Source organism: Danio aesculapii, chromosome 11, assembly GCF_903798145.1.
Source record: "Danio aesculapii chromosome 11, fDanAes4.1, whole genome shotgun sequence".
Taxonomy (NCBI): Eukaryota; Metazoa; Chordata; class Actinopteri; order Cypriniformes; family Danionidae; genus Danio; species Danio aesculapii.
Window position 1 is genome coordinate 17525321 of NC_079445.1, and position 27139 is coordinate 17552459.

At 36.1% G+C, this 27139-nt stretch overlaps 1 protein-coding gene across 1 annotated transcript in view; it reads right to left on the reverse strand.

The window, feature by feature from the left end:
- The window catches only part of magi1b (membrane associated guanylate kinase, WW and PDZ domain containing 1b), a 205008-nt gene that overhangs the window by 21600 nt on the left and 156269 nt on the right, over window positions 1-27139 (reverse strand). Inside the window, 5 exon segments of the mRNA XM_056467689.1 lie at window positions 2536-2627; window positions 7296-7539; window positions 9259-9290; window positions 25698-26333; window positions 26417-26602. Coding sequence (XP_056323664.1) covers window positions 2536-2627; window positions 7296-7539; window positions 9259-9290; window positions 25698-26333; window positions 26417-26602 — 1190 coding nt within the window.

The following is a 27139-nucleotide window of genomic DNA, read 5'->3' on the forward strand; positions in this document are numbered from 1 at the left end:
ATTGTCTCAAGGGGTTTTTCTTCACTGAAACACTGACAATTGTGTTTATTTTAGGTCTAATGGTTGCAAAATGTTTTCCAAACTGTAAAACATCTTTGGGATTTCTTACACCCGTTTACCAGGCGAGAAAAGCAGTATTTTGTGTTTCGTTCTTTAAGGAGTAGAGTCCAAGAAAAGCGGCTCATCAGTTCAAAGCAGTAACGTGGCCTCATTAAAGGAATGATCTGGTGGTCTGGGAGATATTTTCTGACTGATCGAGGCTGTACTGCACAGATCAAAGCTTTTGTCAACCTACACACAGGGCAGATGCTTTCACTGGGGAAAAGTTTTGCCAAAAGCTGAGTGTTTGTAATGCGCCGGGTACTTTTCACAGAGAAATGGGTATCGAGCACAAGCTGTGAATACTGAATCGGAGAATTCAGCCAAGCTTGGACTATTATATTTGGAAGATCTTCAAAGGGTCTATGTTTATTGGGTGCCTTTTGGAAAAGTTAATTTATAAACAGCCTTAAAAATGACACATTCTGTCTGCTGTTATGACCAATTAATATAAACAATTTAATAACTACAGGTTAACATTTATATCAAATATTTAGTTTTGGGCACATTATAATATGACATGAATTCTTAAATGCAATAACAAGTCATGTTACTGGTAATGGAAACTTTCATGGAAACATTAGTAATATATATTCAATACATAATTTACAATCGTTACTTAATCGTTTTTTAATTTTTTTTTTATTGCCAGGTTCTGCTGGTTGACGCATTTGCTAAAGCCAATTGTAATCGTTTGTTTTGGTTCAATTTGGAATTTCCCCAATCCTTGCAGAGCCAGAGGGATCAGAGTGAGTGCTCCTACTTGGCCTCCCCCTGATCCACTTAATCGTTTCTTAATAAACAAATATTATTCACATAAAAACATACAAATAACAACAATACCATAAAACAAGGGTGTTAAACTAAGTTCCTGAAGGGCCACAGCCCTACACCGTTTAGTTCCAACCCTGCTTCAACACACTTGCCAGTAGGTTTTAAACAAGCATGAAGGATTCAGTTAGTAAGATCAGGTGTGTTTAATTAGAATTGGAACTAAACTGTGCAGAGCTGCGGCCCTGCAGGAACTGAGTTTGACACCTCTGCCATAAAAGTTCAAATAAGATCTTTTAATTTAGACAAAGATAAATATAAAAAAGATATAAAATAGCGGATAAAAGATTATTATTTTTAAGTTAAAACAAAAACTAACTAAGACTGGATTATAACTGATCACTTAATGAGCCCTATCATACACCCAGTGCAATAATGCGCAAGACGTGTTTCTATTTTCAGACCAGCGCAACCTTAATTTTCTTGTTTTTTCGCCACATTGTTTAAATAGCAAATCCATTTTGCAGTCTAGAAAAGAAGTGTGTTAAGGTGCATTGTTGGCGCGTTGCTATTTTGAGGAACTAAAATAGCTGAAAGCAGGTCTAAAGTCCAGTGAATTGCGCATTAGTTGTGCGCCTCGCTTACACATTGCTTAAAATGCGCATGATGTACAGCAATACACAAATATCTTTACAAATTAAAAAGAATTAAAGGAATAAAATATTACAAATTTATATTACAATTTATTACTTTCTACATAAATATAAAACCCACTGCCTCCATGCCTTCTTCATGGCTTTTTTCAGTTTATTCACGACAACTTGCTTTTCTAAAATGTTAATGTTATTATTATTAGTAGTAGTAGTAGTATTTATTATATGCATATTTATATTTGTTTTATTAAAAACAAGTTTAGATTTGTCCACCTGGGTTTGGACCATATGTGGCATAAGATGTGTGTTTGGATATAACTTGGATATAATTTTTTGACCACACTTCTTTATTATTGTTCATTTATTCGTTTGCTGGAAATTAGAACTGAATTTAGAAATAGTTTTGAAACAAATCTTTGCACTTAACAAAAAAAAAGTAATTATGTAGGCTAATAGACGCCTGTGCATATAACACCATTTCCTTATCCACAAATGAGAGAAAGAGAAAGTGAAAGTAAAGGCCGATTGGAGGAGACTCATTCTTTATCCTTGCGCTGCAGATGGTTTGTTTAACTGTTTTCTCACTAGTGAAGCATTCAGTTTTTCCACTCACCAAGTCCGCTCTGTAAATAGTAAATGCGCCATGGAGCGACGCAACTGACTCTTAAATGGATGAGACTCTGGTTTATTCTCAAGACACACCCATAGAGAATAAGCACAACCCTGTTAGACCATGTGCTGTGGCACAGAGCATATTTTTCCATCCTTAAATTAGCAGAAGTTGATTCGGACACGCCCTTAATGCTTTTGCACTCTGCACTTTAGACTTTGCGCCTAGATCGTTAAAATAGAGCCCAATATGTTTAGATGGACAACAACAAGACACCCCACAGGAAATAATTCCATCAACTACTCATAACCACAACTACTCATAACCACAACAATTGCATGAATAAATATCAATAAATGTCTAAATTAATGAACACAATACACAAATTAGTCCTGTACTCACCGGCTCACCAGGTTCATTTCCTCCCAGGATCCTGAATCCAAAGCCGGTATCTTTCCTCCACAGGAAGATATCCTGCTCCTGGTAATCAGGCACTGAAAAGAAGGAAAAATAGCTTGAGAGCAGCAGAATGACACACCAGCTTTGATTTACACCCCAATTCTCCTCCTATCAAGAACAGCTGCCGATCAAGGTGGCGAAAAATTTGGCATCTTATTCTCTCACATCTTGATTTTTCTTCTAATTGCTTCACACCAACGAAGATGTAATATAATAGCTGCTCTGCTCTAAAGACTTCACACAGCATAATCCGATTAACAGGTAAGAAAATGAGAAGCACTGACACACGTGTGCTTCAGTCTAGATTAGAGATCAAGTGAAGTGGAAGAGAAAATCCAGAGGTCTTATGAAGCAGCTTCACACCTTCCCCAACCCACAGCACTTCCATGTTAAATCAGTCAGGATCAAAAACTCCCTCTCTCTTTTACAGACATCAGAATTGTTTCAGCTTTTACATTATTGACCCTGCTAAGGGTAATGACAATGACATAATGACAATTATGCCTGTTAAGTAAGAGATGAGCTGCAAACCATGGATATTTTTGATGCAGTGTTCCTACTGGTGATCTTTATTAAACATGCTTGCCTTAAAGAATGGGTCACTACATATGGGTTGTTGACATGATGTAACATTTAACAAAAATTAATGTAATTAGTGTTGTCATCATTTGAAAATCAGTAAATGTCTTTGTCTTTCATAAAGCTCTTCTTATAAAAAACTGCTGGGTTATTAAATGTTTTAGATTTTTAAGGAAAATATCAAAAATATCCTATATGGTGTGACGTCGACAGCTCCAATTAATAAAAAAAAAAAAAATCATAAAATCCTTAATAAACACTTTGGCCTAATTTTACACATTTTTTTCATCCATTTATTTTTAAAAACAAAAGAACTTGTTATAAAAACTGCTGGGTTATTAAATGTTTTAGATTTTTGAGGCAAATATCAAAAATATCATATATGGTGTGACTGCCTACAGCTCTAAAAAACAAAAACAAACAAAAACAAAACATAAAATCATTAATAAACACCTTAGGTCTAATTTTACAATCTGTTTTCCATCCAAATATTTCTAAAAACAAAAGAATGGATACTTTTTGCCACTAAAAATCATGTCCTCTGCTGTGACAACATATGCTATATTTAAATCAGACAAATCCATGGAAGACTATCATTAGTGGAAGGATCCCTTTTAAGATCATGTGACTTTTTAAGTTTTTGTCAGAATTTTTTACAACCACTATAAAAATGTTAAGTTTTAGTGTCCTTTGGTGTGAAGCACCTATTTATTGCAAATGTCCAACAAGTTAAAAAAGTACAAAATATTATTCATAATTTCATATAAAATAAATAGAACTAAACGAAGATAACTCTTACTACCTTGTATATTATCAAGAGCCTTTTTCCCACTCAATTTGTCTTCAAAAGTGGGGCTTTAAAAAAACAAAAAAAATTTACTGCCTATTTTTTCAGCAACCCATGTGCATGTCTTTGCTGCAACGTTATTGAAATGCAGCTACATGCTGATGAACTGTAATTTACTGTAACAGAGAGAGGAAGCAGAAAGGCTCCAGACACATACAAAATGGCTGCTGCTTGGGCAATTTTCCCACACCATTCGATCTCCATTAGGCAGCAAGGACGGTTGTGGCAGATTCTGCAAATTGTGTGCATTACGGCAAGAATAGACCTTCAACTTCCATTCATTTGTGGTAAAGCCTCACAATGCGGCTGCTCACTGAGTTTATTGGACTGAATGGTTTTGAGGTAGTCCAGAAATGTCAATCAGTTTGTCAATCATTTATATCTCAATCTTTTCAAGGACTGCGACAGTGTTTTCTAAGGATGAAATAGGCTCTTGTGATCCATTCTTCTGAAGTAAATCAAAAATATATTTGACGCAAAGAGTGAAGCGCACTTCCTGCGAGTGGAGAAATGACTAATGATTTGGTTCTTTGGTTAGGTTAGATTCAGTTCTTTTAAGGGCTATTATCAAAAGTTTGTAAAAACATGTTTTACCACAAGCTTTTAAACTTTATTATAACATGTAAATAAAGTCTAATTTACAACCAAATAACTATTGATTTGGATATATTTAATGAATCCAAACAGGCACAAGAAGTGCAATTTGACTCCTGAATGAATTACTTCACCTGTCAATGACTCCTTAATTTGATAATACTTGATGAGTCAGGAATCAAATTCACATGGCATAATCATTGTAGTCCAATTGTCAAACAAATGACTCTAGAGAGTCCATTTCCTTGAACGAATCTTTCAAATGTTGTAAAAATATGTACTGTAACAATTGAGTCAACATTTTTTATGGAAAAAAACTGTTTGACAATCTAATTTTATATTTTTCACGAAAAGGGAAAAGACTTAAAACAAGTGTTAATGAAACTGTTAATGAATCTAAATACTTAAGAGTCGACAGAAGTGAAGCGGTTAAATTCTTCTCAAGTCTCATCCACAGCCACAACATCTTCCTTCTTGAGGGATTTACTAATGAATGACTCGAACAGAAGCAGACACAATGAAGGCACTTCAAGTTACAGTAACAGAATTTTCTAAGCCAAACACTGGAGCACTTTGGATCTATTCATGAATCAAACAAGGCACAAGAAGTGCAATTTGACTCCTGAATGAATGACTTCATCTGTCAATGATTCCTTACTTTGATAATACTTGATGAGTCAGGAAACAAAATCACATGGCATAATCAGTGTAGTCCAATTCTCAAACAAATGACTCTACAGAGTCCATTTTCTTAAATGAATCTTTAAAATGTTTGTAAAAATAGATACTGTAACAATTGAGTCAACATTTTATAGAAAAAAACAGGTTTGGCTATCAAATTTGATAAAAGGGGAAGCACTTGAACTGTTAATATAATCGTTAATGAATCAGAATACTTAAGAGTCGACAGAAGTGAAGCGGTTAAATTCTTCTCAAGTCTCATCCACAGCCACAACATCTTCTTTCTTGAGAGATTTACTAATGAACAACTCGAACAAAAGTAGACACAATGAAAGCACTCAAAGTTACAGTAGCAGAATGTTCCAAGTCAACTGGAGCACTTCATTGCGCAGCATCTTAACTTATCCACTGAAGGAGACTCTTGTTAATTAGCCCCTCTGCTCTGGCACACATGAAAGTAGTATAGGATTCACTGTCTTCCACCACTACCAATTATATGCACATTTGTCAGAAGACGTGTTCTGGACGCGTTGGAGCGCAAGAACGTGCTGATGCCAGGGAGGAGTGTAATTGGTCAGAAGTGCCTCGCCGTTCACGTCGTCTTCTCGCTGGCGGTGAGTGAGTAGGCGAAAGCAAAGTGAAGGAAAGAAGGAATGGGAAAGGCTAATGAATAGCTTTTGGATGTACAGATGACAGGTTCATCTGAACACAGCTCTCTGATCACAAACAGACACAGTGGATTGGAACTGATGGCTAATGGTTTACATTAGCTTTGGACAGCTATTTGAGGACTGAAAGACTGCAGAAGCACTCAAAGGGATGTTTGATGTAAATGGACTTCTTGGCGGGCTCGCTACATTTCAAATATATAAATGACTTAACGTCCACTATTTAATAATGGAAGATTTGGAAACTGTAAGTTGAAAATCTACATTTTGTCGATGTCTTGAAATTAGAGTAGGCGGTTAAATCCACATAAATTGGCAACTGCTCTGATTTCAGTCAAATCCAACCATATAATATTGTTTACACAAAGTTAAATAATATTCTGCAAAAAACATTGACCCAGATGTTATTGAGTTACCCTAAAGCAGTGTTTCTCAACCACCTTCGTGAAGGACAACTAAAACTGCATGTTTTGGATGTCTCCTTTGTCTGTCACACCCATTACAGGTCTTGCAGTCTCTGCTAATGAGCTGATGATCTGAATCAGGTTTAGTTAAGGAGACATGGAAAATGTGCAGTGCTAGTGGTCCTCCAGGAACAAGGTTGAGAGACACTGCCCTAAAAAAAAATCTGTCATCATTTATTGACCCTCATGGTGTTTCAAAACTATTAATGATTCTTCTAAACACAAATAATATTTTTAATCAAATCGTTCTTGTTCACCCAATCCTCTGGCACTTCAAGTCTTTCATAAAGAGATCAAAAAATAAATCCAAGAAAAGTAAGTCGTCTGAAGAGGCATCCTCGCTTTTAACAAAAGTAAACTAAATTTAGGGTTAGAAAACTCTAATTTGGTCAAAGAAGGTCAAAAATGTTTGCTAGATGTGTAAGAACCAATGAGACACATTTGAGCTTCTACAAGAACCAATGATGTTTAATCTCTCACAGACATGGCTGAGCATACATATTCGCTGATTTATATTTATGTTAAGTACAGCTAAAACTAAATATATTTATTATAATGCGAGTGGCTTTCTTCAGAAGATTTTGATTGCATGACTCAATTCATTTTTTGATCTCATTTAAAATAATTCAAAGAGTCAAATGTCTCAGATTTGATCAAAAATACCTTAATTTGTGTTGTAAAATGACTCTAGATAACTTCTAATAGACATTAAACATGAGAGTGAATAAATGATCAGTTTAAATGGCAAAGCAGAAAAACCTGGTAAAAACCAACCAACCAGCCATGATATCCCATTACCAACCAAATCTAAGGAAGAGACCCCAGTGATCCGCTGCCAAGCACCCACCACCGGAATTCCATATTACTTACGCCTACTTTCATACATGCTCCTGGACTGGGCCCAGATTTTAAAGGGATCTGGCTTCTTTTGGAGAGTTCCGTCTACTGGAGGGTCCTGGGGCAGGCTGGGCAGGGGCTGGGATGGGGGCGGTGGGGCGGCCGACTCGTTGAGCAGGGCCTGGGAGGCGTGGAGAGGAGAGTCTGTGTGGATGCTGCGCTGACTGGACACGCTGTGCTGGGAGCTGCCCTGACTGTCCTTGCGCTCCAACTGTTGCTGTTGGGAGGGGGGTGGAAGAGAGCGGAAACGTGAAAAACGTGAAAGTAAGACAATACAGAACAACCTTGCCAGCATCTTGAAGATGGACTGGAGGCATTGAATAAAGAAACAAAGAGGTGGGAATGAATTGGTTGAAGGACAGAATGACGCACAACTCTCTTTACATTTCAGTAAGGATTCATTTAAGCTTTATGAGGATTACATCACATCTCGTTGTACTATTTTGCCTCAAGCATTATTCAGTCTTCATTATTTTAGTTTATAAGTTTGAATTATAAAAGGTCATTTTATGCTTAATATGAATATACTAAATGTGAATATTAATAGTAATATAAAAGTAATATAATATAAAATAAAATAAAATAAAACAAAACAAAAAAAAATTATATAAAATAAAATAAATAATAAAATGGGGTCCAAAAAGTCTCAAATTAAAGTCTAAGACTTTAGGGTTAATATGAATGTACTAAATGTGAATATTATTAGTATTACTAACTCAAATAAAATAAAATAAAATAAAATAAAATAAAATAAAATAAAATAAAATAAAATAAAATAAAATAAAATAAAATAAAATAAAATAAAATAAAATAAAATAAAATAAAATAAAATTAAATTAAAATTGTTAAAAACTGAAATGGGGGTCTAAGACTCTTAAAATCTAATTTAAAAATGGAAATAAACTGTATTTTAGAAGATATAAATAAAGCAACATTCTATTGAAGCAATACTTCACATTCTGCACTATTTCTAGGTCACAAATCAAATAAGCAAATCAGAGAGACTGACCATGTGACTACTTTGTACAGATGGTCAGATGTCCCAAGATGCTTTTTGGATTATTCTCAAATTGGGGATAACAAGATCATCAGGTTTTACACAAACTTACAGCTTGCTTACAGATGCTGTTACCGTCACTCAAATTTTAGGATGAATATTTTAAATAAATGCATATTTGTTTTAAATAGGCTGCAAATGCTTATTTCATGAAATAAATTGTAGTTTTAAAATATTAAGAGAGGAGCTTTTTAATGATTTCTCCTTTACCAAGTCATCTGAAGTTCTCTTTAAACCCACGCACACACCTCTGCGTCCTTTTACATCCCAGCACAACCCATGAATCTGTGGTGCATTAGAGCCAGAAAGAAAATACAGAATCCAGCAATAAAAAAAATAAATAAATAAAAAAAATTAGACCCCAATCCAATAAGTACCTAATAAATCCATCCAAATAAAAAAGAGGCCATTTGAGAATTGAGCGATGCTTGTCTGGCATTGAGAAGTCATACAAGCATAGAATCCATTTCAACAAAGTAGAAATAAAAAAACACACCAAGGCTGCCATTTTAACAGTAGAACACTGATTATTATCCAAACTGTCCAAAGACTCAATCTATTATCAACAGGCTGGTGGAATATAGAAAGTTAAATTAAAAACACTTTCTGAATCTGCTGGTTTTTGGGTAATCATTTGTGGGCTGTTACAGGTCATTCATGTGACCAATAAAACCCTCTTCCCAGGGGTGAACACCACCCTCAAAACCCTGACCACATGGCACCAGTGTCCACCAACGAGGCATTTGCATCAAAGTCAGATTCTCTCTCAGGACAGTAACACTGTAAAAGCTCTGAACACCAGACCAATGTCAACAACATAAAGAAGCGCATCAACAAAAAGGATAGTAGAAAAATCAAGATTAAAACATCAGTACTCACCAGTTTGGGGCTCTTCTTCGCAGGTGCCACCCCTACAGAGAACGAAAGAGACAGAAATATTAATTGTGTGCACACAAAGATTTCACCTTCCCCACAGGCACAGATCTGAAAGCAATCCCAAGACAGATGGATGACTCCAATCAGGGCGCGTGGTGGTGGCGGTGGTGGTGCGGCGGCAGCAGCCCCCTTTCTCTTTCCGTTTCTGCGCTCATTCCTTTACTCCGACAACCATAAAGAGGGCAGCACGGACCATCCACATCAGAGGACCGACCCCCATTACCCTGATTAAATTCTAAGCAGACCCCATGAACTTAAAGGGACAGTTCAGCCAAAAATGGATGTACTTTTATGAAGCATAAAAGAAGATACTTAAGAAAATGTCCTAGCTGCTCATTTCCATACAATCAACTAGCACTAGTTTTTCAACAACAACAACAACAGAAAAATAAACAAATAAAAGCAGCCAGGACATGCGATTCCAGAAATTGAATTTCAGGTAGAACGATCCCTTTAAACCTACCAGACACTGCGCGAGAGATGAAGACAGAAAAAGAAGAGAGCGACAGATAGAGAGAACCAACGAGACACAGGAAGAGAAACAGAGAGGGGCTTATGCCCAGACAGGTGCTAAGCTATTACCCATGGAGAAGGAGTCCAAGATACTGAACATTAAATTATAGGCAACGGTCAGTTCCCCTCTTACTGAAACCATCTTCCAGCGTCCCTGCCCCTCGCGACGTTGCTGCCGAAGGATCCTGCATCTAGAGCCAGTGCTTGATTCTCCTGTCTTTTGAGCTTCTCTTTTTTCTCTCCCTCTCCCTCTCTCTCTCTCTCCTTCTTCTCTTTCGCCCTCCCCCTCCTCGTTTCGATGTGCATCACCCTCGCTCTGTCTTCATGTGTTTGCTCCTTCTCTCCCCGACGCCAGCGTTCTTCGCCCTCGCTTTACCATCAGACTCCCTCCTCCGAACATCATTTCCCTCCCACTTCTACATGCGTCGATGGACCATCGCCCCCTCCCACGTCTCCACATCTGACAGGCCACGCATAAATTATGCATTCAAACATAAATAGATGTGCACGTCATTTATAAAATAAAAAAAAGACAGGAAAAAAGATATTCATTAGCATTTCGCAGCTGGTTGTGTTTCACAAGATCTAAAAGGGTGTATGTGATCGGTCCTCTGATTTCAGTCTGGCCTAAAAAAAAAAAGGCTGCTTATTGTGAAGCCGTTCCCTTGAGAGCAAGTCGTCTGCGTGTGAGCCTGCCCACGGTAACACACATGCGCACTCGTGCAATTTGTTACAAGCAGCTCGTCCTGCACACATCATTCTCTCTTTTGCTTTTTATTCTCATACAATTCCAGGTATTCAATTTTCTATTGTCCTTTCCGCCGCAAATTGACCTGTCCCATCAAGCCCTGCCCCCAGCCTGACTCATTATCCCCCAAACAAACATCACCATCCTCTGCAGTCTGCCGCCTCCCTCCTCCGCTTCTCTATGCCCATCTCCACTACAGTCCATTAATTGTTAAAAGTTTCTGCAGCATCGCTACTTGGCCCCTATGCTAAAACACACTGCTTTTTCTTGTTTATGTATTCACGTCAAATCTTGCAAAAATTGGTTGTTTGTTAATGCAGATTTTTGTAAAAACTGTTTAGATCCCCAGATATTTATTTATAGTATTTATTTGTTATTTAATTATAATTAAATTGTATTTATTTGTAATATTTGTGAGCAAACTTTTAAATCTAATTTGTCTAACTGATTGTTCATGTTAGTTCACCGTAACATCAGCATTTACAAATACAACTTTCCATATTATATTGCTGCTCAGCATATATGAAGACACCAGTCACAAATCTATCTTTTAAATTCATATTTTTAATAGGAAGCTATACAATATTATATTTGTGCTTATACATTAGATTAGTCAGTACTGAAGCTAAATCTAGAGCTTATTTAACAAAATAATTTATGATAACAGTCCAAAAACTTGTACACCCAAATTTATATGTTAAAGAAAAATATTAAATACGCATTAAAAAAAGAGGAGAAATGAAGAAAAGCTAAAAAATGTTGAAATTTTGTAGGTTGTAATTTATTTTTTGCAATTTTTGCATTTTTGCTTGAATTTAATTGTATTATCTTTCGATTTCTAAATATGCTCAGTGACTAAAATAATATATTAATAAACATATCTGTTTAATAAATCTGTTTTGTTCAAATGCACCAAAATACATTGCCTATATTCCCTGAGAAATGGATAAAACTATTAATTTTCAAAATGGGGTGTACTCATTCATGCTGAGCACTGTATATGTATTAATAAAAGCTGAATTTATGAATATTTTCGATAAAAGTGTTTACTGTGTAAACGCTTATTTCACCCTAAAATTAAAATTCTTATGTTGGACCAAACCAATAAGAAATGTGCTATTATTTCAAGAAGATATTTTAAATTAACTTAAGCCACTGTAAATCTGACCCTACAAAACATCTATATGGAGATCAAAAATAACTGCACATGAATTAAGCAGTTCACGTAAAGGCTTATGAAGAGACATAAACACTTTCTATGATGCGCACATTAATTTAAGCTTTTCACATCAGCTAATAAAGCTTAAAGCATTGAACTTTGATCCTGGGAGCTAGCATAACCAATGATGTTAATTTAAGAACCAGTGAGGTTTGTTCTTGTGCGTCAAGCAGGTATTGTCTCTGTTCATGTTTGCTGATTGATGTTTATATAAAAGCTAAATTTGAATCTAAAATTAGAGCATTCATGACCTTTCAGAAGACAAAACCACTTGAATTATTTTAATTTATTTTTTAATCTCTTAATGAACCCTCTTCATTCGGGTTTCAGAGATGAACAGCAGTCTTAAGGGTTTGGAATAATGTGAAGGCGAGGACGTGATGACAAAAGTCCAACTGTGGGGTAAACTCTTTATAACTGATGCTAAAATATCTTAATCTTACTGTAAAATATGGTTTGAATTAACATTAAAGATCTTCACTAAAGTTTCCCTGTTGAATTCAATTTGTAAAATTGATTCAGCTAAACGCTGGTGATTCATGTGATCTCAAGTGTAATTTCAGTAATATTTTTCTGGCTCAGAACAAACTATTCCTCAGTTGCACGGCAACAAGCAAACATTAAAAAATAAATGAATCCACGTTATTATTGAGAATTTAAGAGTAGATGTGCTGGTCATATTTTACAACTCATGCAGCGTGTGTCTGGAGGTCGTTGCTTATAGAGGAGAGATCCTGCCTAATACCTTGTAATCAATCAATCCATTTCACTTTACTGGGCACATAATGGCTTTATCTGAATCTCATAAAGTTGTGCTGCTTGCTGAATGAAAAGCAAACAAAGTGACCAATGCATTAAAACTGAATGACTCTTATTGTGATTGCCGCTCAACTCTTGGACCCGTTTCAAATCCTACCGTCATGCACTTTGAGGTAATTTTAAACCCCCTGCCATTTCCTCTCCTCATTGCTTTGTGCACGACTAATGCCATATGAGTTCAACATCTGAACCAATCCGTTATTAATTCAGAAGCTTGAGCAGAACAGCAAAGAGCTGTGATCAGACATATTCACTTCAGCACAATGTTCAGAAGTCATGAAAATGAAGTTAAATAATTCAGCTCACGTCTCAACCCAAATTGTGAGTATGAGAAACTAAGCCAGTTAATCAAACCCAAACGGACTCCATAACACTGTTAAACATGCCATCGCAGGTCAGCAGGAGCACCGGCGACAGGTCAGCGTGAACCGTGTCAGGCACAGAGGAGACTAATAAGAAGGTTTAGCAGGAGAAGATTATGATACACAGCATGTACACGTGCATGTGTGTGGAGCATGAAGGAAGCGAAGGGTTTTGTACTGGACCCCCCTTCCTTGGCCAGGCTGATAGGAACAGATTCTTACGGTCTGGACCATCTGCCAGTGATGCAGTCTGACATGTAGAGGAATGAAAGACAGTCTCTGAGGAAGACTGCATGAACATGAGCCTGTGGTGTGGAGAGCCTGACACCAGATGCAAAGCCATTTTCATGCAAGATTATTGCTAAACACGTAGGTAGACAGCATTCTAAGGCATCAGAAGCACACCCAAAATGAAGCCTGGTACAAAAGATAGGTGACTTAATTGTGCTGCCTTTTAGGATAACTCATTTTAGCATCAATGTTGCTTTTCTGTAACCCCTAAGACCCAACTAAGTGGGAAATGCAGAGAAAATGGCTCCTGAATACGCTTATATATCATTGAACACAACCCACACAATGTCAGGGACACCCAGACTAATAAGCGTAGGTTTAATTTTTTTTTGCTCCTCCACATTGAAATCAGTCAATGTGATGTTGACCAATGAGAGAGTAGAAGATCTTCTATGTAGTGTACAGATTTCAAATGTGGGAAAACATGTGGGATTATATTGGGTCATTTCAAGCAAAGATAATACTGAAAATATGTATCAAATTCTGATATTTTCTTACAGTAGTAGTTGTATACACTTCAGTACAATTTGTTTATGATAATAGACGTGCACATTTATTTAACTTCTTTTTTTATAGGAATAATAAATGATGCAGTCATGCACATGTTTTGACAGTTAATATGACGTTGATTTGATTCTGAATAATTGAATATTAATCAGATGATGTCATTACACTGCTGTGTCGTCAGCCAATCGTTGCATTGCTGATCATAATTTCATTGGTTAATAGATCTGTCCTTCACAACACACGTAGCGATCTCAGATCAGTTCATCCAGACATTTTAATCTGATTCACGAAATTGTTTGAAGAACCAAATTAGCAAGAGATCAGTTTTCAAGATTAAAAGGTCCAGGATTTGTCAAATTATCTTAGATCATTGAAGCGAGGTACCAAGAACGGACCCCCAGTGCTGCTAGATGGAATTATGTGCCTTATGCTTTCTTGAGTTTTGTTAATGTACTTTATGGAAGTCAGTAACAACCTCTGCCTTCTCTATGACATCACACTTGTCAGATGGATTATGATTGGCTCGCCTACCACTTTAAATATTCACTTTTAAAAGATGGATTTTGCTCAGCTGTTGCCATTGTGCTGTTGTTGTTTTTCACTCATCAGCATATTGTTTCTCATGAAGTTATCGCTATAGTCATGACATATATTTTCTCAAGTAATAGAAATACTAATAAAACATTATAGATATAATGGCAGTTAATGCCCAAAACTGAAATGTGCTTTTCATTAATAAACTTTGACAAGTCCAGTGAAAATTCCATGATGGCAGAACAATTTTACATTTGTTACACGATGATGTATTGTTAAAATATAAAGTACAAATGGATTATTAGACAAAATCATGAATTTCACCATGTTCTATGATACATTTAAAATGATCACTCCATATCCAATAACCAAAAAAAAACCCCCAAAACAATTGATAAATCAAAGATGAAAGACAAAATGGGAGATGTCAGTTTAAACGGATGAATGGAACGATGGATGGATGGATGGATGGATGGATGGACGAATGGATGGATGGATGGATTGGTGGGTGGGATGGATGGATGGATTGGATTGGACTGGGTTAGATTGGATTGGGATGGATGCATGGATGGATGGATGGATGAATGGATGGATTGACTTGTGGGTGGGATGGATGGATTGGTGGGCGGGATGGATGGATTGGTGGGTGGGATAGATAGATGATTAGATTGGATATGGATGGATCACTCAGTAGTAAAAAAGAAATCAATTCAGATCAGTTTTGGGTCCAGTTTCTCACATAAAGTGTTATTTGTGTGCAGCTATTGCCACTGTAGAGTGTTTCAAATTGTTCCCCTGACAGTTACAAAACGGCCTAAGAATATAACTGCCTGTGTAGGCTGCTCACTAAGCATTAGAACACAGCTCATGTGTGCACAGTTATAACTGTGTGTACATTAGTATGGTCTTAAAATGACATGGCCTGCAATCGGAGGTGACAGGCATGAGGTGATGTTAAAATAGCCTAGTGCATCGGCACACAAAGATATATCTCTGACAGCTTCAACAACGTCCCCTTTATTGCTTATGTGGACTCGGTCGGTCCGCACAAACATGCCAATCAAAAATCATTCAACTGTAACACATAATGAAAGAATAAGATGCAAAGTGGACATGAAAACACCTGTCTGTCTGCCTGTCTGTCTGTTCTCATCGCCTGCTGGCATTTGTTCCAGTATGTGATGTGTCCGCATGTTGTGTTCAAGACAGACCCGTCCGCTTTATCATTTTACCAGGAAACCCCACCGCAAAGTGCAGCAGAGCATCGTCATGGAAACAAGGTGTGAAAAGGTATGATTGGTGGGTTTTATGCTTCACCCCTTAAGCAAAGCAAAGGGTGAGCAGTCGGAGAGAAGACGCACAACTGTTATCTAAACACATTTTTTGTTCCACTAAAAATAAACACTTTGATTTAATTCAAAGCCAGAGAATCGCTTTTCCGAGACCGTTTCTATCCTGAGAATTTGCTACACCATTCATTTTCACCCACTGGACAATTCAGCAAAAATTAATGCAAAAAATAGAAAAGAAACTTCCTTTAAAACATTAAATCAAGTTACTTTTGAACACACCACTAATCATGCTTGTTTATCTTTTCCGCGCTGTTTTTGTCCAGCCAGATAAGAAAAATGAGACGGCAATGCAGTTCCATGGTAAAAAAAAAATGAAAGCTTAGATTAATTCCCCCTGCTGGATTAAAGGCCGTTCTGACCAAGGACAATAACTGTAACGATTACTGTAAATACAAAACTTTAATAATCAATCCATTTCTGTGTTAAAGATACAAAATATGAATAATAACAGTGACTTAAACAAAACAGACTTTGTAAGAAACATTTGATTTAAATGAAAATGAGTCCAATGATAAAGCACTAATTAACACTACAGTGGCAGTCATTTTGACCATTTTTAACATTTTTAAACTTAAGGCCCAAGGTGTTTTTTTAAATATTTGGGCTTATTGGAGCCTAATTAGAATAAAACCTAAGTATCATCTTTTGATATGATCTACTTTTAGAGAAAAAGGATGTCCATAAAGCACTTTAACCTGACTGTTTTTTAATGCATATATAACATAGATTTTTCTTTTAACATGTTTTGACTATCAGAGAGTAAAAACTAAATTTTTTGCCCATTTTGAACAGTTGAAAATAGTATTTAGAGCATTTCATATGCTGTAAAACAGTTGCAGGATGACACTGTATGTCTTTAACAAAATATAAAACATTCAAAGTATTTTAAATAGCCACTTAAGAGCTAAAATGTGCTGTCCACGTATGTGGCCAGTAAGCCCTATAGGAGGTTAATTTAATAACTTAGCCAAAATAAAACCCATATAACTATAGCCCTTGCCTATCCTAAATGATTCATTCATTTTCATTTATCTTAGTCCCTGATTTCATTCTAAAATTGTTTTATTAAATTCACAAAACACAAAAGAGTTCTGAGTGTTTCTATTGTGAATAGCCATAACTCTAGCTTTGTTTCCATCCAAAGATGTGAATTAAATTTATGCGCATAACTGGAATATCGCATATAATACATGCGAATAAAGCAGCGCTTCCATCCAACGAGTCAAAAAGAACAAATCGTCACTTTCTGATTAACTGGCGGCAAATATCGACAGTAAAAATGGAATTTGCTGTAATACGAGAAGCTGCGTGAATTTTTTCCTTATTTAATAAATGATTGTGCCTCAGATGACAGTATGCTGACACGCAATGAATGCATAGTGTCATTTGAAGGCATCTGAGTACAGACGCTCTCGACAATTCTGGAGTAATTAATAATTTAATAACTCTAATACTGAAATGGCTAAGGTGTTTCAGAATGACCAAAACAACATTTCAGATGTTTTACAAAATGTTCGTCCATTCACACACATTTTTATCTTTTCCAATCAGATAAAAAGTTTATCCTGCTTTGTTATGCGCATATGTTTTATGACATTTTCTAAATTTATGTGCATCTTGCCGTTTCCATCAACCAATTATACCCACATATACAAAATGCGCATAAAAATAGGTGGATGGAAACATAGCTAATCAGTCAAATTGACCACATGCATTTCAGCATATCCAACTTTTCCTGTGTCTTTGAATATGTTTTTCTAGCAACTTTCTGCTAACAAAAACATAACTTTACTCTAGACATGTCTTTTAAAACAACACTTTTTTTTACTTTCTGTCCAACTTGCAAACAATGTGAGGTACACACATTCAGGGGCGGTCTAAAGAGAAGGGGAATGTGTTGTAACCATGCAATGCATTCTGGGTATTCAGGACAAGAGAGTCTGATTGCCATTGATCTCTATTATTATATTGTATCATATATACAGTGCTCAGCATAATTGAGTACACCCCATTTTAAAAATGAATATTTGTATCAATTTCTCAGTGAATTTAGGCAATGTATTTTGGTGCATTTGAACAAAACAGATTCATTAAACACATATGTTTATTAATATAATATATTTGTCACCAAACATATTTAGAAACTGAAAGATAATACAATTAAATTCAAGCAAAATATTGCAAAAAAAAAAAAAAAATTTACAACCTAAAAAATTTAGTTTTAAAAACTTAAAAAAAAAAAAAAATCTTGATTTTTCCTCTTTTTTAAATTGCCTTTAATATTTTTCTATAACATTTCAATTTGGCTGTATTAGTTTTTGGACCGTTATCAAAAGGTATTATTTTGTTAGATAAGCTCCAAATTTAGCTTCAGTACTGACTAATCTAATGTAACTTCCTATTAAAAATATTATAAATAAATTGTAAAAAATAATTTAAAAAATAAATCAATTTAAAAGATAGATTTGAGAGGGGTGTACTTATATAAAACTGCATTTGTCCACAAACATGGCTGACCACACGTCGCCGTGACGTGGATTTCCGAGCTCTATAACTCGCACTATAGTAGAAAAAAATCTATTTTTAGGGTAATGATTTAGTAGGTATGACGACAGACATTCAAAGCTTAATTCAACACATTTTACCAGAACTTTGAAATGTAAATATGGTGTGACAAAAAAGTTTTATATATGGCCATTCTAGTAGTTTTAGAAACACGGTAGCATTATTTAGAATAGTTTCTTTTATTCTCTGTCAAATAACAAAATAATGTCTGAGTCTGAAACCACCTACTACTCAGTAGGTACTGCATTTGAATTTAAACATACCACTCGGCTGTTAGAAAAGTACGTTCTGTACAGTATGAATGTCAGTAATATGAATGGAACTCGGACGTTCTACGTCTGACATTTTTTCATGATCACATGACCTACCCGCGTGAGTTGCGTTGCTTCACTTACATTCAATAATTCTCTCGCAGGACATCATGGGATAGCGCAATGTGCATTGGATGCACATATCAGAATCTCGCCGGATCAGTAGGTTATCCGGATGAAGCTCGCATACTGTTTTAGCATACTATATAATATGGAAGTATGCGATTTTGGACGCTTCCAATGTTTCCCAAAAGAACTCAGCAATACTTGCAAGATGCTATCTGTTAACATTCAAAGAGAACATACACCCTGCACATCAACCCTGTATCACTCTTGGTTTAACTCTTTTTACAATTTGGTTAATGTTTTCATTTTCCTCTTCCTACGAATAAGCCTTAACAGACTCATTTGGATGCTCGGAGTATCAGCTAATGAGAGCAGACTAGCTGATGTCTGTGTAGAAGCTGGTTTCATATCTGCTGGGGAAATCGAGATGTGTGCTGTCATCGCTGATTGATGACTCATAAAGCCAGCGGATCAGATAGTAGTTTGCACCTTTTCATTTCATCACGCTCTTCTCAAAGCAGCACATTCTGATAAACACCAGCAGAAGGAATCACAATCAGCCTAGAAATGGCCTTCTATATGCTGCGGCATTGAATGTAAATAAATAAACATAAACACGCACGCACACACACTTCAGGAAGAGAGAATGGACCCCTGGGTCACTGACTCGAAGCCATGATGCTTTCGGTTCACAAACACGCATTGTGTTGAACTGATTACCCCAGGCACAACAGATGCATGAATCTGCTTTATACAGAGCATTTGCGAGCGTGACATTTAGACCTGAACATCTGAGAATAATCTAGAGGAATAACTGACAGCGGTCAAGTCTCGTGGGAGAAAAACTGCCAACAATGGCAGCTCAGTGTTGGAAAACACTGGTTTGGATTTATGCTCTGTAAAGCCTTAGATGAGATCATAATTCATGTTTGGTTTTAAAATGATTTTTTCTTAGATCTGTATAGGATCATAACAGTACTTGTGATAATAATTGTTGATCATCAGAAAAGATCAAATATAAAAAAGCAACAATATACTTAACAATGAGGCACGTAATGGAAGTGAATAGGAGTGATCTGTGAATGGGAAAATACTTTTATTTGTTCAGTGTTGTGTATTTTTCTATTTTCTGTGTAGATTATAATTTGACAACTAAATGTCATAAACACTAAAATGACGAAAAAAAGTATGGTTTAAACAGCTTTAAAGCTCAAAAAACACATATTGACAGAAAACAAGTGAAAATGCCTTGATAAAATGATATGCTTCACCTACTGCTTTGAAATCACCTAATAATAATACACATTTTAAAAGATAACTTAATGTATAATTTTAAATATATATATATATATACTGTTCTGTCTGGTTCTCGAATCTGATTGGCTGATAACCGTGCGACGTTCTGCAATATCAGAACTTGTACAGCCTCCTCACCCTTCTGTATTACTCCGTCCACATAGAGTGACAGCAGATCAATAAACTCTCTACACTTTGACAAATATTGCTGCTGTTGGACAACATCATGTACTTTTGGGGCTTTTTTAGGCGAGAATGTTGTTTTAGATTCCATCTGTGCAGTTTATTTATAAGAATAGTTCCTATTTTTTGAATATTTATAATTTCTAAAAAACAGCGCGTCAACATCCTGTCATTGAGCAGAGCAAAGATGGTTGACATTGTCCATCCACAAGATGGAGACGAAAAGATCAGCGTATTCAAAACCTTATAAAAATGGTGACTTTCTTAGTCAATCTCTCTCTCTTTTGTATGTTGCAGTACTAAGTATTGAGTGTAAGATGGGACTCACATTTGTGTTGGCCACTCTATGTATAACCCTGAGTTACTTTTTGGTTCGCCATCTGTTTCTAATGAGTCTGCTGTTTTTGCTAATGCAGACTAGTTCAGTAAAAAGAAATAAAGAAGAAATGCCCGCATGTGTTAATCGTTTTTCATTTTCACAAACACAACAGTAATCTGGTAGTGATTGCTTAGCTTTGGCTTTTTCTGGGTTGATTACTGTGATATCCCGATTGCAACAGAGAAATTCTGAGAAATGTCTCTAGACTGATGACATTTCGTGCTGTTCGGCCTTATAATCTTAAAATGTGAGCAAAATTACCTGTTTTGTCATCACTTTAGACATCACGCTAGAGAGTCATTCAAATACTAGCTGTAAAGTGACACTTGTGAATTAGCAATGGGTTTCTGCTGTTCTGACGTCACCTGCAGATGTGAATGAATGACGGAAGTAGTTCCTCATACAAAAAGGTTATTTAGACTCTCTGTGTTTGATTTTCTTTTTTATACATGATTATGCTGTCGAACTGTTGTATAAACGCAATATCACACTCGTAGCAGTGCCATATAGCTGTATGTCGTCACTGATGGGACACTAAGCAAAGCACACCTGCCACCAGTGCCGATATACAGCCATATCGCACTGCTACTCGTGTGATATTGCTCATGTATCTAATGCTAATCTGATGACTGCACTACTTAAATAATGTTACTTACAGTATACAGAACAAAAACATGCTAGTGACATTTAACAGAAACATTTATTTTAAAACACCATTCAAGTACATTGTTAGAAGTCTTAACATAACATTTAAAAAATTGTTTTTTCAAAGTAAATTATTAAATTGTTTAAATATTAATTTGATAATAAAAACTTGATCAATAAAAGAAAAAATGCTTTTATATTATAAGCTCCACATTAGTGCTACTAAATCCTTCAGAAAATAGCATCACTCACTTCCACTGCAAGTGTCTCAACATAACCTTGATTTCTGTTAAAAATGTTGTGTGGTAATTTTTTCTTTATTAATTTGAATTTCGATTTTTTAATAAATCAAAAAAAATCATCACTTTTCTATGCGTGGTAATCAACATTATTCCACAGATCCTGTTGACTTCAAGTTAACCTTCCTTTAATAAACACATTTATACAAAGCAAGTCTACCAGTCCCTTTTAGCAAGTAAATAAAATGTTCAAATTACATATAATGCAGCTTTTAGACCACCAACAGAATCCACTGAGCAGAGGCACAATAATGAACAGCAAAAATACCTCAACTGATGTTAAACCATCTATACTATCTAACATGAGTCAATTATCCAGAAAACCAGCAGAGACAACAGCACATTTAATAAGCCAAACATGCTGCAGTTTTACCACGTGTGTGTGTGTGTGTGTAAAAAATTGAAGAGATATAAATCATGTTTCTGCCCATTAGATCTTCTACTGTAATTGGTCAGCCAGTGATGGGTGTTGATGAAAAGGAGTGGTTGTGTGTGTGTGCGTGTGTGTGTGTGTGTGTGTGTGTGCTGGGATTTGCTGCCTGACATCAAGGCCAGCAATTAAAGGTGAGATGTGAGCATAGAGAATACTTAAAACATCCCGACCACATTTCATAGACATTAGAGAATGTCTCCGCTGTGTACAAACATGAACTACTGAACTTGGATTACTCCAGTGAAAATTAAAGTGCTTTTAACATTGATTTTTTTATTGTTTTACCCTACGGCCCATATTAATAATCAAGGTAATAAGTGTTTTAAAAAAATCATTCATCATCACTTTTACTCTGACCCTTAGAATTGAACTTTTTTTATGCATTTAATTATGGTATGAAATAAATCTCGTATATGAAAGTGTTGTTGTTGTTTTTTTTTTACATAAAAATACATAGTAACACTTTATATTAAGGTACATTTTCACTATTAATAAACCATTAATTATAACTTTTGCCTTAATAAACTTCTATTTTGCTACTTACTAATAGTAATAATGTAGTTGGGTTTAGGTATTGGATCGGATTAGATATATAGAATAGGAAACTGCAAATTAGTGCGGTTTGTGATAGTTTTTTATCCTGTTATTATAAGACTTTTGAATAATACTGTATCTTAAATACTATTGATAGCTAGTATGTAATAATAAATCAATAAATAGTTAAACTAGCACAAATTGTTATTATTATAACTATTATAACAAGCTGTGCAATAGATATTTAAGTATTAATTTATTCCCTTCTGTGATTTTTTTTAAATTAAGTTATATTTTATATAACTATATTTTTATTTATTTGTGAAATTATAAAAGCTTATGTATTATGTTAGGTTTTCATAGTGTTTGATGTTTTTTATGTTCTTGCTGGGTCTTATGTAATGTAATTTCGTTCTGCATTACAATTTATTGTGATGTTTTAAATGACAAAAATAAAGGAAGCTGAAACTGTAACTGAACTGAAGATCATATGCCGCTCATATGCAAGATCGTATACATCAGGAAACTTTTTAAGTTTTAAGAAACTTCTTAAATCCATTGCTTTTAACTTAGGATGATGATTTTTGTAAACTTTTTTATTCTATCTTATGGTTCATGTTTTTATTTTTTGTTGTATCTTTTTATTGTTGTGCTGTTTCTGCTATTATTAGTATTTTGCCTTGTATTGTTAGTATTTCGCCTTGTAGCACTTTGAGTCTAAGAAAAGTGCATTCCAAATAAATTTTATTATTATTATTACTAATATCATGCATAAGTCTGATAATAGTAAGAAATAAGGCTGCACAACATATAATTTCAGCATCAATATGGTCACATCACAGGAAATGCAATGTTAAATTGGGATTTTAGTCGATCAGCAACTGAGAAAAACGAGATTTGCGGAGTCATTGCAACATAACTACAACCAGGGCTTAATTTGTGCTGGAACATGCCGGATCCGGAACCTCTGAAATCTGATCCGGCACCTCATTTTACCGATCCCCTCCTCAACCGCCCTCCTCCGCTGTCCACTGTTCACTTTCTTCCGCGACCCCCCAGCCCTCTTCACTTTTGTCCGCATCACCCACCACCAAATTATTACATACACAACTTAATTTTAGGATTTTAGCTTCTAACCGTAAACCATAGCAGGAAAAAAACTTACTGTTGATATCTGCCTGCTTAAAAAATAATGAACTGAAACATACAGTAGATGCAATAGTGTGGGTGAGCCACCTACTTTACTGTAGATGTGAAACAGGCCACTTCTGTCCTGCAGTTTCTGCATAAATTACACTACAACTTATGTGATGTCAGTTCAGTAGGCCATCAAACCCTGGAGGACAACTGGGCTTTTTTGGTTTGCGGAAATAGCTAGGCAGCAGCTCTATTGATGAGCCATGAAAGATATAAGCACTGCATACACTTTTGTTTACATGCTAGTAACTGTCCTAAATGACAAATGGGATTGTTTTATACAACAGGCTCCAGCCTTGCGATTGGAACACAGCAATTTCCCGGCCCTGTTAAAAGCACTTACACGAGACAGATAAAAGTGCTTTCAATTCATCAAATTAATAATCCGAGTGCCGGGCTCTAACTGAATGCTCTGAAAAGGCTCAAAACAGGAATTTGAAGCCTTGAGATTTGTGCGTGCAAACTCTTGAAACTTTTTAAAGAGTAAAATGCTTATATTCAATGTTTTCTCTCATTTCACGGATGTGAGTCTCTCTGTTCCTCTTTTTCTCTCTTTCTTTGGTCTCTTTTGCAAGCCAAAAGCAGGTAACCTTGACATTTCTATCTTTTTTCCACCCACAAAATTCGAGACAGACAGAGAAACCAGTGTGGAAGTGTCATATGGGGGTTAACAGACAGCTGAGTTTGGCCCTCAAGGGAAAAGCAGAAGCCATAGGCTTCATATTTATGATCGGCACAGAGCATCTCATTCTGGACACTTTCCTGTCACACCTTCGTCATCTCTACTGCATGAACTTTCATTCATGAACACTCACTGAACAGCCACATGTGTCAGTCTTTACTTGTGCTGCTCTCTGTTTATATTTCTTTCTCTTTACTCAATCATAAAGGTCTACACAGAGCCATGCCAACATTGAAGAATACTCATTCCAAGGTGTAGCATGCAGATAAAAATAACATTAAAGTGAGAAAAAAATGTGAGAAAGGAGCTTACAGCATGTAAGAGCAATAATACGTAGCCAATCAGTGCCATCTTAGTGACTTCTAAACCAACCAACCACAATTTGTTCTTTAATGGGATGAAACCTAGAATGAAAACGTTATAAAATATAATAAACTGATAGAAATTCATTGATTCATTTTCTTTTCAGCTTAGTCCCTTTATTAATCTTGGGTCGCATATGTTTTACACACCGGATGCCCTTCCAAACTGATAAAAATACCTAATATCTTTCAAAAGTTAATGGGTCAGTATTATGTTTATTTTTTTTAATAAGGATGTTATTTTCAAAATGACAATAAAAACATATATAACGTAAAGGAGATGTACAAATACATCTTTTTGGAGTTTTTATATTCAGGGTTTAGTTTTAATATTTATATTTATAAATTTACGTAATAAGTCAAAATACTTATGATATATTGGTAATAAAATAAAAACTATACCCTTATAGATGGTCACCCAGACTTTGAGCAAAATATCTACAGATGCTCTAATGTTGTCACACTATTTAGCACATTTATTACACTAAACAAATTTAAAATATGTAATATATTCTTTTGAATTAAAGTTAGATTTGTTTTAATCCAGCAAATCTAACCTTACATCTACAGAACTGCAGAAAAGTGTAATATATTAGCAGAAGCATTGATGAAGATCAACTATTGGGCACATCAACATGACACAAATTTGCTAGTTGGAGTTTAGAAAACTTGAACTTTGGAATGTTGTGAAATTTGAACTTTTTTCCTCAGCAGAACATTTAAAAGATTTTTTTAGCTGAAACTGTGGTCCCTTGTGCTTCATAAAATGGAAGTAAATGGCCACTGGCACTTTCAGAATAAATAAATGAAAAACAGACAACACAAATTTCATAATAGTGGTTCTGAAAGTGTTGTAGCCATTGATTTGTATTTAAAGAACCAACAAGCATCCCGGTTCAAGCCAAAAATCTATTATTAATGTTCTACTGTATAAAAAGTCACCTAGATCTTGTCTGACCCGAGGATAAGTAAATCAACAGCAAATTAGCATTTTTCCTTGCAAGCAACCGTTTTCTCTGGAAGCTTTTGGTAGCTTTCCTTTCTCACTTTTCCTTCCATTTCATAAAATATTTTGGTGAGCTTACCTCGTTGCACCAGCATGGTCACTTCACTGCCTTTAGGACACTTGCTGAGCAGGTCCACCACCTGATTGTGCGTCAGGTTCTGCACATTCCTCTTGTTCACCTCCATGATGATGTCACCTTCCCTCAGGCCTCTGCATCGTGGGTAATCCACTATCTGCTTCACTCGCTGGCCTCCTCCAGACGGGCTGTCTGCTATTGTGAAGCCAAACCCTTTATCGCCCTTCTCCATGTGGACAGTAATAAGCTCTGGCTGGGTGGCAATCGAGGACGCCAAAGTCACCACATCACTGGGATAACCGTGAGAGCCATTGGAAGCCACCTCTGCTGAAGGGCTATGGGGGCGAGGAGGGTCACTGGAGCCATTCAAGCTGCTGCCACCAGCTGTAGTTTCACTACCATGGCTGGATGGCGAGTCGTAGCTTTCTTTTCCATTGACGATGATTGGCTCCTTGTCCAGAATGGCCACCGAAGTCACCAGGCTGGTGTTGGGGTCATCAGGGTCAAAGGGCAAAGGGTAGCCACGGCAGAGTTCAAGGTCGACCATAGAGCCAATAGGGATTGACTGGAAGATCTTCACAACTTGGGCGTGTGTGTAACCCAAGACGCAAGTGTCGTTCACACTTACAATAACGTCACCTGAGGAACGAAAAAAAAACTTGTGTTGAGCAAAGTACAAAGACTACATCACGTGTTTACAAGTTCATGGTTTTCAGATATACCCGTTTCCATCTTTCCATCCAAAGCAGCGGGTCCATCGAGCACAAGACTCTTAATCTGCAGGAACTCATCGGGTTCATCTCCTCCTACTACAGTGAAGCCGAACCCACGTCTGCTCTTCTTTAGCTTGGTGTTAATAAATGTCCCCTTCAGTTCTGCAGGGTTCCTTGTGAAAAATGGCTTACCTCCTGCAATGAGAAAAGCGATGCACAATTTGTGAGCTATAGGAATCGGCAACAGTAAATCTGTTGGCCTCTCTGTAGAAGATGATTATGTATACCTTTGAGTTTTAGAACACAGCATATCTTGAGAACATTTTGTTTCAAGAAAAAGCTGTGCAACAAAGTTAACTTCACAAGCACACTTTCTATCTATCCATCCATCCATCCATCCATCCATCTATCTATCTATCTGTCTGTCTGTCTGTCTGTCTGTCTGTCTGTCTGTCTGTCTGTCTGTCTGTCTGTGTGTCTGTAAATCCATCAATACAACCATCGATACATCCATCTATCTATACATCCATACAACCATCCATCCATCCATATATCCATTCATCGATACATCCATCAATACATCCATCCATCTGTCCGTCCATCCATCGATACATCCATCCATCTATCCATCCGTCCGTCCATGTATATAATCTATCTATCTGTAAATCCATCAATACAACCATCGATACATCAATCTATCTTTCTATACGTCCATCAATACATCCATCTGTC